The sequence below is a fragment of the Thalia democratica genome, chromosome 3 (assembly GCF_965202585.1).
Source record: "Thalia democratica chromosome 3, ktThaDemo2.hap1.1, whole genome shotgun sequence".
Classification (NCBI taxonomy): domain Eukaryota; kingdom Metazoa; phylum Chordata; class Thaliacea; order Salpida; family Salpidae; genus Thalia; species Thalia democratica.
Window position 1 is genome coordinate 50701943 of NC_139167.1, and position 11856 is coordinate 50713798.

Sequence of the window (11856 nt, forward strand, 5' to 3'; positions counted from 1 at the left end):
CATTTTTAATTAGAATCTTATGAATGTGTAGATAGTAAGTCTAGTTCTAGCTTGTAGATAGATCGAGATCAGTTTTTATATTTACAACCTTTTAGAGATTTCAAGTATATATTTTTTGATGTACAGCGTTTTGCTAGTAGTCTATAAATAAATCCTGTCTTAGTTTATTTATCAAGTATACATTAGTCTATTTTAACGCGTAATTAATTTGCATGAAAAACCATTTTTATTTATTATAGCTTTGTTTACGTTCTTTAAAACAAAACAAGCTTTTATTTTTGTTAAAAAAGAAAAACAAGCATCTATTTTGTTAAAAAAAATTAAAAAGCGTAATTGAAAGATGCAGTTCGGCCTTTATGATATTAAAAATACTTTCGAAGTGTTTAATACTTTATTCAAACAAGTTGTATCATCATAATTCTAAAACAGGCGTCGGATTTTCTGAGTCCTGCGGGCCGCAACAAATACTTTTATTTGAAGTGTATACTAAATAAACACATCTTCAAAAGCTGAACTAAACTGTTAAAATTTTATACGCATTCAATCCTCCAAGCCTTTTTTTATTCTAACTTTAAACTTAATCAAAGTCTTATTTAGAAGATGAATTAAGTAAGCAACTACAACCGTAACATTTACTTACTTAAATAAAACTTTAATTACCAAAGGAAAATATGTGAAGTTTCAGAAATTATTTTAAGTATGACAAAAAAAGTGTGCATTATTGGCGCCGGACCTTCGGGCATGGCCCTGATCGGAAACTTGAAGAAAATAAGCGCAGAGCAAGGAGTGGAGCTGAAAGTGACTTGCTACGAAAAACAGGAGGAAGTCGGGGGACTGTGGAACTTCACTTGGAGGACGGGAACGGACAAGTACGGAGAAAACGTGCACGGCTCCATGTACCAGGACCTGTTCAGCAACGGGCCCAAGGAGTGCCTCGAAATTCCGGAGTACACCTTCGAGCGGCACTTCGGCAAGGAGATTCCGTCTTTCCCGCCTCGGCCTGTGCTGAAGGATTACTTGAGGGGATACTGGAAGTTTTTGGGAGTCGACGAAGAAGCCGACGTGCTGAAGAGCCACTGTGTTAGGCAGGTGAACTACCGGGATGACAAGTTCACCGTGAAAGTCGCAAACTTGCCGGAAGATTCGGAGTTCGAGGAAACGTTCGACTACCTGGTCGTGGCGACGGGGCATTTTTCAGTTCCAAACGTGCCTCAAATTGCCGGCATGAGCAACTTTCCCGGGCGAATTTTGCACTCCCACGATTTCAGGAGCGCCAAAGAGTTCACCGGAAAGGACGTGCTGGTGGTGGGAGCGAGTTACAGCGCTGAGGACATCGGGCTGCAGTGCTACAAGTTTGGCGCCAAAAGCGTCACCACTTCCTACAGGACCAAGCCGATGGGTTTCAATTGGCCGGATACCGTCGTGGAACGGCCTTTGGTTACTAAAATTGAGGGAAAAACTTGTTTATTCAAGGACGGCTACAAAAAAGACGTGGACGCGATAATAATGTGCACGGGGTACAAGCACCACTTTCCTTTTATGCCCAAGGAACTTAGGTTGAACACAACAAACATTTACAACCTGCCCAACTTGTACCGAGACTTGCAGTGGTACGCAACTGATAACAGTCAGAAGGATTGCAACGGCAGGCTTTTCTACGCAGGTATGCAGGATCAGTTTTACACGTTTACCATGTTCTCATTGCAAGCCATGTGGGTATCGAATGTAGTTTGCGGTAAAATAAAAGTTCCGGTTGCAGCCGAGTGCAAGGAAGAAATCAAGAAATGGCTCGATTCTAACAAGGACTTGACGGATTACTTTAAGGAAATTGATTCGCAGACTAAATATTTGCAGCGGCTGGCCACGGATATCAAGTATGAAAAAGACTTGGACGTTGCTGACATGTTCATTGAATGGGAACATGATAAAGTGAAAGATATTCTGACATACAGGGACAAGTCGTTTGTTTCAAAGTTTTCTGGCAACAAAGCTCCCGCTCACAAAGCCCCATGGATCAAAAGCTTTGATGACAGCATCAAAAACTACATTCAATGAAAAAAAGCTTAACACTTAACTTGTATTGTAATATAAAACATTTCTAAGAAACATAAATTGTTTTATTTTTAACCATATATATGCTCATAGAATTTAAATACCATGTAAAAAGTTTTATTTTAAATGAAGCTTATACTTAGTACCTGTTTGTTCTTCCCAACAAAACACACTTCATTATCTGTATATGTATACTCTGCTTTGAATACTAAAAGTTGTTTTATGCTACTTATGAGTCACTATTTATAATTTTTTATATGAACGAGTTTTGTTTATGTGCAAAATAAAAGGATTCAGTTTATTTTTTGATTTATTTACATGCAACTTTTGTTTTTTTTATAATACAGAAGTTTTAACTAAAAGTTTTAATTGTTTGTATAAAAAACTTAGTGTTGTTAGAAGCTTAATATTGTTTCTACTTCTACTTATTTACATGTCAAACAAAACTCATTAAGAAACTAATTTAAAAAATAGCTAGTACAAAAGTTAACTTTACTTAAGTCATAAGTAGAGTTTTCTAAATTTCAAAAGTAATAATTTTGAACACTGAAAAAACAGTTTTTGTTTCAACTTTAAATGTTATACTTTAGTAGATATGTGACTACCTTTGATCTAAAATCTAACAACTATAGTTGTATTGTTGTTAGAAAAATATAAGTGAATTGCCACATAATTACTCGACTCGAGTATGACATTAAGTTAATACAAACAAACCTTAATCAGTATTCAGAAATCTTATTTATAGAATTCAGGTTGTAACCAGGGTTGTAAAATTAACAAATTGTTATAACATTTTCAAATTATTAAAATATATTTTTTTATGTTTTTGTTTAAAAATGACCTGTCTTAATTGTAATACAATAACAAAAACATCTAACTTTATTAACATTCTTGGTGTTTTTCTTAACAAGTAGAAATAACTAATAAACGCTAAAAATATCATAAGCACTAACATTCATTTGCATTCAAACTATTTATTTTTCCAAACTTGGCTAAATTCAAAAAATATTCAACTAGTTTAGGTTATACCATAATCAAAATGTGCTAGGTTTTGTTTTATTACAAAAAATTTCGAGGCTTACTAGTTTTATCTTATAAGAATTTAAACTAGTCAAAACCAATAAATTACAACGTTTTATCAAAATATTATGTCACCCATCACATCAGAGTTGCAAAGTTTGTAGTTTTGTATTTTTTTTGCCCTTTGCACTAAGAATTTTATGCATCTCCTTATAAAAAGTTAAGCGCAATAAACTAATATAGTTGAATATCTAAATTTGAAATATTATTTCTAACGACCATAAATCTAATCCATGCTAATTTGTGGCGACATGCTCATCAAAAAATGGCAACTACTCTATGAAAACTACCTAAAAAAACCATAAAACAAAAAAGTAACTTCTTTTCCTTTTAGTAGCTAAATGTAAATATTTTAGACAATTTTTTGCTTTTAAGTAAATATGAAGAGATTTATTTTTTTCTAAGTAATTTTTATTATCTAGAAAATGTAGTTACAAGTTTTGTGTTAAAATACTTCAAACTTATGCTACTTAAAGAAATTTAAGAAGAAACAATAAAAAAAACCATAAGGAAATTTCAAAAACTTTTTTTTATAAAACATGATAATAACAAAAAACTTTATATAAACAGAAAAATACTCAAAATTTGTTGTGTTAAAAAAACTGTACTTCAATTACGTTAATTTTTTTAAAGCTTTTAAGTTTTATATTTATGAAATGCTTTTAGTGTTGTATATTTTTTTTCTTCATCAAAGTAGTAGCTTTTTTTTGTTAAACAAAAAAACAAACATACTTTTAACACACTAAAGAGGTGCGAAAGAATAGAACAAACATAATCATAAAAACACTTAGAAGGCGACAAAATCAGTTTAACTGGTTTAACCACCTGGTTGCGCAGCTGAGACGAAGCCAGACTGTATATCAAAGGGTCCAGGCACTCGCTGGAACTGACGCAGAGGTACGATATTATTCCGAACCAGTAGTCCAGCATTTTGTCACTGGCTTTCGACTCGGAAATGTTGGAAATTATCGTCCACAGTAGGTAGACTACAAATGGGACGTAACCCGCGGCAAACGTGGCTATGATGGCCGTCAGCTGCTTGTATATTCGCCTGTTTCGCTTCACCACGAAGAAGTCGTTTGAAAGGCGGAAAGCACCTTTGCACTTTGACACTGCGAACACTCTGCTTTGGCTAAGTGATTTTATTTTTCTGAAAAAGCAACAAACATTTTTTTTTGTACATTTTAGCTAAAATTAATTAATGTTTTTTATTGCTGAAAGTTAAATTATATGTTAAACTATACGTTTCTTAAAAATGTTTTTTATTTTATTTTTTTTTAGGTTTGTAAATAAATCATCAATGTTTTATAGTATGTTATGATAATTTAATTAAGCTATAAAACATTTTTTTAACAAAAGCAGAATTTGTAAATATATGTGTAGATGCTAAGTGTTGTTTTTTTGATTAGCTATTTTCACAGTTCATTTATGCAACTCATTGTTGTAGATCTAATTATTTTGTATAAAAAACTTCTTTTTTATCCTGCAAATTTTTACAATTGTTTCAGTTCGATTTGTACCAATTGTCAAAACAGCATTTATTATAAAAGTATACGTGCATATACAGATACAAATAAAACAGTACAGTTTTAATTATTAGTTTTATACAAACTTTTCCTGTTCGGAGAGCGCCACATAAATGAGTAAGGACAGTACTGCAATGATTACTAAAGGTACTACAAACATAATAGAGTAAGCGACCACTGCGTATAAAAAATACCCCATAACAAAATCGTCCATTACAGAGCAAGATGGCCACGGTGATTCTGTATGAGAAAAAAATAACAAAAATATATTTTCACTTTTTTTAAGCAATCTATACTAAACTTAATGTTAACCGTGAACAATTGTTATTGTTTTTTATTAGCAAACAAAAATAATTCGAAATCTTAAAATTTGTTGTGTTAAATATTTTTTTGCAAGTATAGTTTAAAAAATGCTTTTTAAAAAGTAAAAATAGAGTTTTGCATATTCACCTATAAAGAAGGATAGATCAACATTAGTTATGAGTTTTAGACTAACGCTGGTCATTATGACTTCTCACACCGCAAAGTACACTCAACGGAGCACTTGCAGCTAATGACAGAGACCAGATGATAATCACATAAAAAATGATTTCTTTTCTTGAAACGTCGTTCATGGCAAAGGGTTTTCTGACTGCCAGATATCTCAGGTATGCGTACAGCATGATGTGCAGTGAAGTAGAATAGCTAGTAGTGAAGTCCATCAACCAGTAGAATTTGCCTTAAAATCATCTTTATACCACTTAAACACGTATTAAGTTTTTGAAAAAGTATGCAGTATAAGAAAGAACTTGTGTGTATTTGTTTTAGTTGTAGCATTGAATAAAAAATATTTGTAAAAAAATTTTTTATTGAAAATAATAAACAAAAACTACCTCTTCTAGAAATTTAATAACGAAGCTTAAATACTAAATATTTTTTAATAATATAAATTTAATGCGTGCATTCCTTTTTGTTCGCAAAATTTAAACTTTAATGTTTACCAAAATTCTAAACTTATTGAAACAATCCACACTAAAAAGTATCTGCAATTTATTTATTTAATCTGTTTTAAAAGTCATACTACCTAAGTAAATTTTACAATAGCTAATCTTTACAACTAACAAAGATAAGAACCCCACAGCCAGTTTTCGAAACCCCAAGTTCTACGGTAGAGCAACAGTGGAGAGCACAGAACGCTGGAAATCAGATCTGAGAAGCACAAGCTGCAAATGATGAGGTTCTGTTTTGTTTGCAGATCTTTACACCTCAGTATCGTTGCTATGACGAGCAAGTTGCCAAGTGCGCCAACTAGTGACAGTAGACAAACCACCACCGTGATGCCAACTTCCTCTCGCTTCTCATGAAACAAGGTTGAGTTTTCAAAAGAAGTTGAATTACCAGAGATCATTTTGAAACCTGTGTAAAGTTTCAACTTTTAAGTATCTAAATGTGTAGGCTGTTCTGATATTTTCTTAAACGCTCAAAATTAAACATCTTTACCAACTAATGATTAGAAATATAAATACCTTTGAGCTGTTAATAAAACTATTATCAAATACTTGAATAATAAAAAATCAAAGGCTACAAATTCGTGTTTGTTTAGCATAACATATTGTAAGTTGTAAATCTAAGCTTTAAATAAACATAATATAGCAGTAGAACGACATTATAAGAACATCAGTCAGCGCAAACACCGCACTATCTTACTCAAGGAAACATATGTTACAGTGTTATGTTAGATATATATCTGACATCTTTCGATTTTTTGTCACCAATGTCTTAACTTTAACTTAACAAATTAAACTGAAACTCTGATCGATTATAGAATTTTTTGTAACATTTTATGTACCAAAATTTTAAATAAATAGTTTGTAACAACAAAAAATTACAAAGTGTTTAAAACCTTTTAATTTTGAACATACAGTGTTTTTAATACAAAACTGAAACTTAAAGCCGAACCATATAAAACGTACTGAGATTAATGTAAGTTACTAAATAAACTAAAACTATATAATAAATAAGAGTTATTTCTTAAACAACACTATAAAGGTATACTTGGTGAAAATGTATATTACCACTAATATTAAACATATATTATATAGGTGCACGATAATTCAAACTCTTAAAACTCAAATTCTCACATTTTGAATTATTGAGATTTATCTCATACAATAGTTTTTCAAATTCAAGTTGTTATTTGAGATATAAATAAATAACTCTTTTAACTTCTGATATAATGCATTACTTTATAAACTATGATTTTTTTAGTAAATACTTTTGTCGAAGATTTTTTACAACCATAATTTTAATTAATATATTTTTCTGGTACTTTGTTTTTTTTTTAATTTTAATTTGTATTTTGAGACACATTCCATTAATAAATTTCAAATGGACTTGAATAATGGTAATTTCAATTGTCATGAAGCCATATTATATAATGTATTAGTAGCAACATAGCTTTTACATAACGTACACTAGCTATTTATATATTTAACGTATTTTGAATTTTGAATTTAATTATTTAACGTATAAAGTTTATCGTAAAGCTTTAGATTTAACTACCAAACGATGTAGTTTTTCTATTTTAAAATTTAGCAAAATTTAATCAAATATCATAAAAAAAAGCTATTAAAAGTATTAAAGCATTGTTTTTATTTCGGTAAATGCTGCTAAGCAACTTCTAAACGTCATAAGTAGTCTAAAATAAAGTTTGGAAGAACATTAATTTTTCAAACTTTATACATAATTGAAAGTAACGACTATGGAGAAAAAACTTTTATTTATAGCCCTTCTATCATCTTGTTATCCACTTAACAGCTTGTATAACACATCCGCATCAGATACAGATGATGTTTATACTTCTGACGAGTACAAAATTAAGTGCTCAAAAATAACCGATTATGAAAAAAGTGTAAGAGACTTTCTAAAGCTTCAAACTGGGGTCGTGGACATCCAGCAAAAGAAATTCGTTGAAATGACCTTCACAGAAAAGTTGTTTGCCATGAACCCCTGGAAAGAGCCGGAGCCAATAAATGTATGCGACGACAGGATTCCCTGCCTGTTCGGCTTACTCTTGAAACAAAAACATGACTTCATCAACTCTCATATCCGTGACTTTGCTGCGACTTACGGGTATAAACTGAACAAGTATCACGTAATTATTATTTGGCTGTTCGCCCTTTGGGCAACTAAAATTCTCACAATGTTAGTTTTTACTGTTTATAAAAAAAAAAGTTTGTTATGTGTTTTATTTTTGTTCGAAGCAAGTTTGTCCTATTTTACTTTTACTTTTTTTTTTGTTGTGCAAATACAAAGCTTTAAGTGGTTTTATGAAAAAATTTATCAAAGTAAAAATTTAAAACCAATAAATAAAAATAAATTATTAAAATAAACCAAATGTTTAACAAAAAACTTAAAAAAAATCATTTGTTTTAGTTTGTTCATTTCTATGACATATGCGACTGCTCGAAGAGTTGTTAATGGATTGTATCGAGGATTAACATCTTTGATCATAACCGCTTTTTGGGTTATAAAAATTGCTATTTATAAGCTATTTGAGGACATAAAAACCCAGATCGACAAAGTTTTCAACAGCTTGAAACAACTGATGGAAACAGCTTTCCAATTGAAAAAAACTACTTTTTCAATACTTTTCAATTGTGCTTATGTCGCTTTGAAATTCATTGCAACATCTTTCATTTCGCTCATCAATGCAAATATTAGGACTGCGTTTTTAAAAGCTCCAAGAGATTTGACTAGATTAATTAGAGAGTATTTCAACTTTGGTAAAAAGGTATTAATCATTTAGTTTATAAACTTTTATTATTCTACTTTATTTTATAAATTTTAGAATGTTTGAAAATGTTTTAACACCTTTCAAACAAATTAAATTTTTAGAATTACATTAGATGTTTTAAATAATGATATTTCAATAAACATTTATTAACCAGGATGAAACAGTCCAAATCCAGCTTGAAAGTTCCAACGATTCAGGGATAGAAAATGTCATGAATGATAAAACAAGATAAATACGTCCTTTGTTTTACAAGTTTCATTGGAAAAACTTAAACACCACTGGTGTTATACATCAAGAATTGTACACTTAATAAATTGTACACTTATTGTTATTCTTTGCTTGTGAGCAATGTTAGATATGACTTCTTGTGCTGGGGAAGAGCAGATAAAAAATGTTTAAATGATATCAATGTTCTCATAAACAGAGCACTTAGATGCATACATTTTAAGAAATATGATGGTAGTGTAAGAAAATTAAAAATTCAAAAAAATATATTAGATGTTGAAAGTCTGTATCTATATGAATTAGGTCTATTTATGTTTAAGTTTAACAATAATTTTTTACCAAATAACTTTAATAGTTATTATAAAAGTGTAAAAAATATCCAAAATTTTCATACGAGGTCTTCGGAAACAAAGTTTTTCCTACCTAGATTCAACAGCAAAATAGGTCACAAATCGCTATCCTACCAAGGAAGTAAGTTATGGATTAAGCTACCAATATGTTTGATTAATAAGTCATTTTGGATAGTTCCAGGATGAACTTAAAAGTTATCTATTAAAAAGTGGTTAACAAGGTCATTAGTGATCATTGCTACTCGTCTAACTACTTTTGTTTAAGGCGTTAGTAGTATTTGTTATTTAATGACCAACTTTTATATTTTTATTTTGTTTTTTTGTTCATAAATTGATTTGTTTAGTTACAAAAACAGTGGTTGAGTAAATTTATAGTAAATAGATTGCAATATTTTTTATGTGGTTATCTATCTTTCTTAAGATTATTTTTTAAGATTACTTTATTAAATTAAGTTCAGAATACCTACAAACTTTTTATTCTTTTTTGTTTATTTTTAGAACGCCAATGTAATAAAAAAAAAAGTTATAGATGTATATACTTTAACATAAAATTAAGTATTTAAGAAGTAGGCTGAGATAATTGTTTCAAGCAAACTTATGTTAAAAAAATTACTTTTCTGAGGAAATCAGAAAAAAAAATTCTTCTTTTTTATGTTTACAAATATTGTCTGCCTTCTATTTTTTTACATTTTCAGACTTCGCTAAGTATGCAAAACATAAAAAAAGTATATTTTAAAATAGAAAGAAATTTGTTGTTGTTAATATTATTATTGTTTTTTTTTTCTTATTTAAAGCATAAGTTTTACAGTATTTATTTTTATAGTTTCATATATAAAAGTTAAGTTCAGTTATGTATTCACTTCTTTAAAATTGTTAAAAAGTTATATAACAATTTATTTATTCATTCGAATGTAAAATTATATTTAGTGTTCAAGTAAAATTATTAAATGAAATAAAAATTACAATTTTAGCACAAAATACTGACAAAATTAAACGTAAAAATATTTAAGCGTATAACATTTTTAATTTCTTTAAAAAAGTTTTAACCTATCATTCAAGTTTTCACATGTTTGCTATTAGTAGTTTGTCTCATTTTATAAGTTAATTTAAAGTTATATCTATTATATATAAGTTTTAGTTGTTATGTTACTAAACAAGTTTTTAAGTACGTTTTTAAACACAAAATTTATTTAATTTTGTTTAGCTTTCTTTTCATTCACTTCGTTAAATTGATTGTTTTATTACTAAAAATTTAAAAGACAAAAAACATTATGTGAAATAGCTCATAAGAAACTTTATAAGCATGTGGTGTACGACTTGATAACCGAAAGGCTCCTTTGTACTTTAGGCCCTTTGACCAAACTTTTTGAACGCATTTTTTATCGTTCAATAAACAATACTTATACTAAACAATACTTATATAGTATTTTATCAAAGCTCATCTACATTTTTCTTTTTTTTTTCAAAATACTTAAATTAAAATTTAACAAAAACAAAAAATGGTTAGGACCATCAAAAAAATCAGTCTCATTCTTAAATAAACGCTTTGAAGAGATCTTTCGTTTATTAAAAAACAAACATTTTTAATTCTGTAGACAACAAAAAAATATACTAGCAACTAGAGAAGATTAAATACCGTAAAATAAATATATTTAGCAAAATTTAAAATAAAAGTAAAAACTACCATTTTATTAAAATACTGAATTTCATACCTATACTTCAAGTTTAATGGAACACTTATATTTTAGATTAGTCAGTAAAGTTTGATACAATTTTTTTAATTTGAGAAACTCAGATAACGACACTTTAGAAAAATACTTTTTTTTACTGTAACTAAGAAAAACTATTTCTATAAACAACAAACAATTGAAAAACATATAATACAAATATAATAAAAAACTATACAGAACAATGGTGGATTAGAAAAACTAAGGCAAAAACTAATTTAAACAGTGTTTTTAAGGAATAGTTTTTATTAAAAAATTCAAAATATCATCAATTTTTTTTTGTTTATCAAGTACAATATTAGAAGATTTTTTTAATTGTTTGTTGTTTATAGAAATAGTTTTTCTTATTTGCAGTAAACAAAAGTAATTTGCTAAAGTGTCGTTTTCTCAGTTTCTCAAATTGAAAAAATTATATCAAACTTTACTGACTAATCTCAAATATAAGTGTTCCATTAAATTTGAAGTATAGGTATGAAATTCAGTATTTTAATAAAATGGTAATTTTTATTTTTATTTTAAATTTTACTAAATACATTTATTTTACGGTATTTTATCTTCTATAGTTGCTAGTATATATTTTTGTTTTCTACAGAATTGAAAAGGTTTGTTTTTTAATAAATGAAAAATCTCTTTAAAGCGTTTGTATAAGACTGAATTTTTGATGGTCTTAACCATTTTTTGTTTATCTAAAATTCAATCCTGTCCGGCCTTTAAAATCAAAAGAGGAAGACTACCTTAATCCCATATTAATTAAATAATTAAAATTTAACATGTTTAATTAAGCTTACATTTAAGCTATTTTCAAAAACGATAGATATAAACCTGTTATTTTAATTTCTTTTACAAAAAATATTCGATTTAAATGTAATTACTCTGTAGAAAAATTTTTAAAATGTAATATATATTCAAAATTAGTAAAAATAGCTTTAAATAAACTGTCAATCAACTTTTTATTGTTATGATTATTTTAGAAAACGCTTTAAAAAGAACTCTGAATTTACTTTAAAATTTAATGGACCGGGCTTAAGTAATCCTTAAAAGAAAAACAAAAAGTGATTTCCTTTTCATATCCAAAGTTTATTTAGCAGTAAAAGAAGTTTTGAACGAAAAAAAACTTTTTG

At 28.5% G+C, this 11856-nt stretch overlaps 2 protein-coding genes across 2 annotated transcripts; one reads left to right on the top strand and one right to left on the bottom strand.

Moving 5' to 3' along the window:
• The first annotated feature begins 699 nt into the window (after nt 1–699).
• On the top strand, nt 700–2055 carry LOC145832364 (trimethylamine monooxygenase-like). Its single transcript, XM_082939683.1, has one exon. The coding sequence runs from the start codon at nt 700–702 to the stop codon at nt 2053–2055; it is 1356 nt and encodes a 451-aa protein (XP_082795809.1).
• A 136-nt stretch (nt 2056–2191) lies between these two features.
• LOC145832365 (growth hormone secretagogue receptor type 1-like) lies at nt 2192–6045 on the bottom strand. The gene is made up of 5 exons (XM_082939684.1): nt 5760–6045; nt 5155–5376; nt 4745–4898; nt 3958–4282; nt 2192–2233 (listed from the first exon to the last, which is right to left on the bottom strand). Exons 1-5 carry the CDS (start codon nt 6043–6045, stop codon nt 2192–2194), a joined length of 1029 nt encoding a protein of 342 aa, XP_082795810.1.
• Between the last annotated feature and the right edge of the window lie 5811 nt (nt 6046–11856).

Bases quoted from the DNA above. Each gene is read 5' to 3' on its own strand.
- LOC145832365 (XM_082939684.1), bottom strand. From the start codon at position 6,045: ATGATCTCTGGTAATTCAACTTCTTTTGAAAACTCAACCTTGTTTCAT. The intron at 4,899-5,154 runs GTTAGTCTAAAA...TTTCTCATACAG, and splicing joins GAGAAGTCATAATGACCAGC to AATCACCGTGGCCATCTTGC. The intron at 2,234-3,957 runs GTGGTTAAACCA...ATACATATACAG, and splicing joins CGTCTCAGCTGCGCAACCAG to ATAATGAAGTGTGTTTTGTT.
- LOC145832364 (XM_082939683.1), top strand. From the start codon at position 700: ATGACAAAAAAAGTGTGCATTATTGGCGCCGGACCTTCGGGCATGGCC.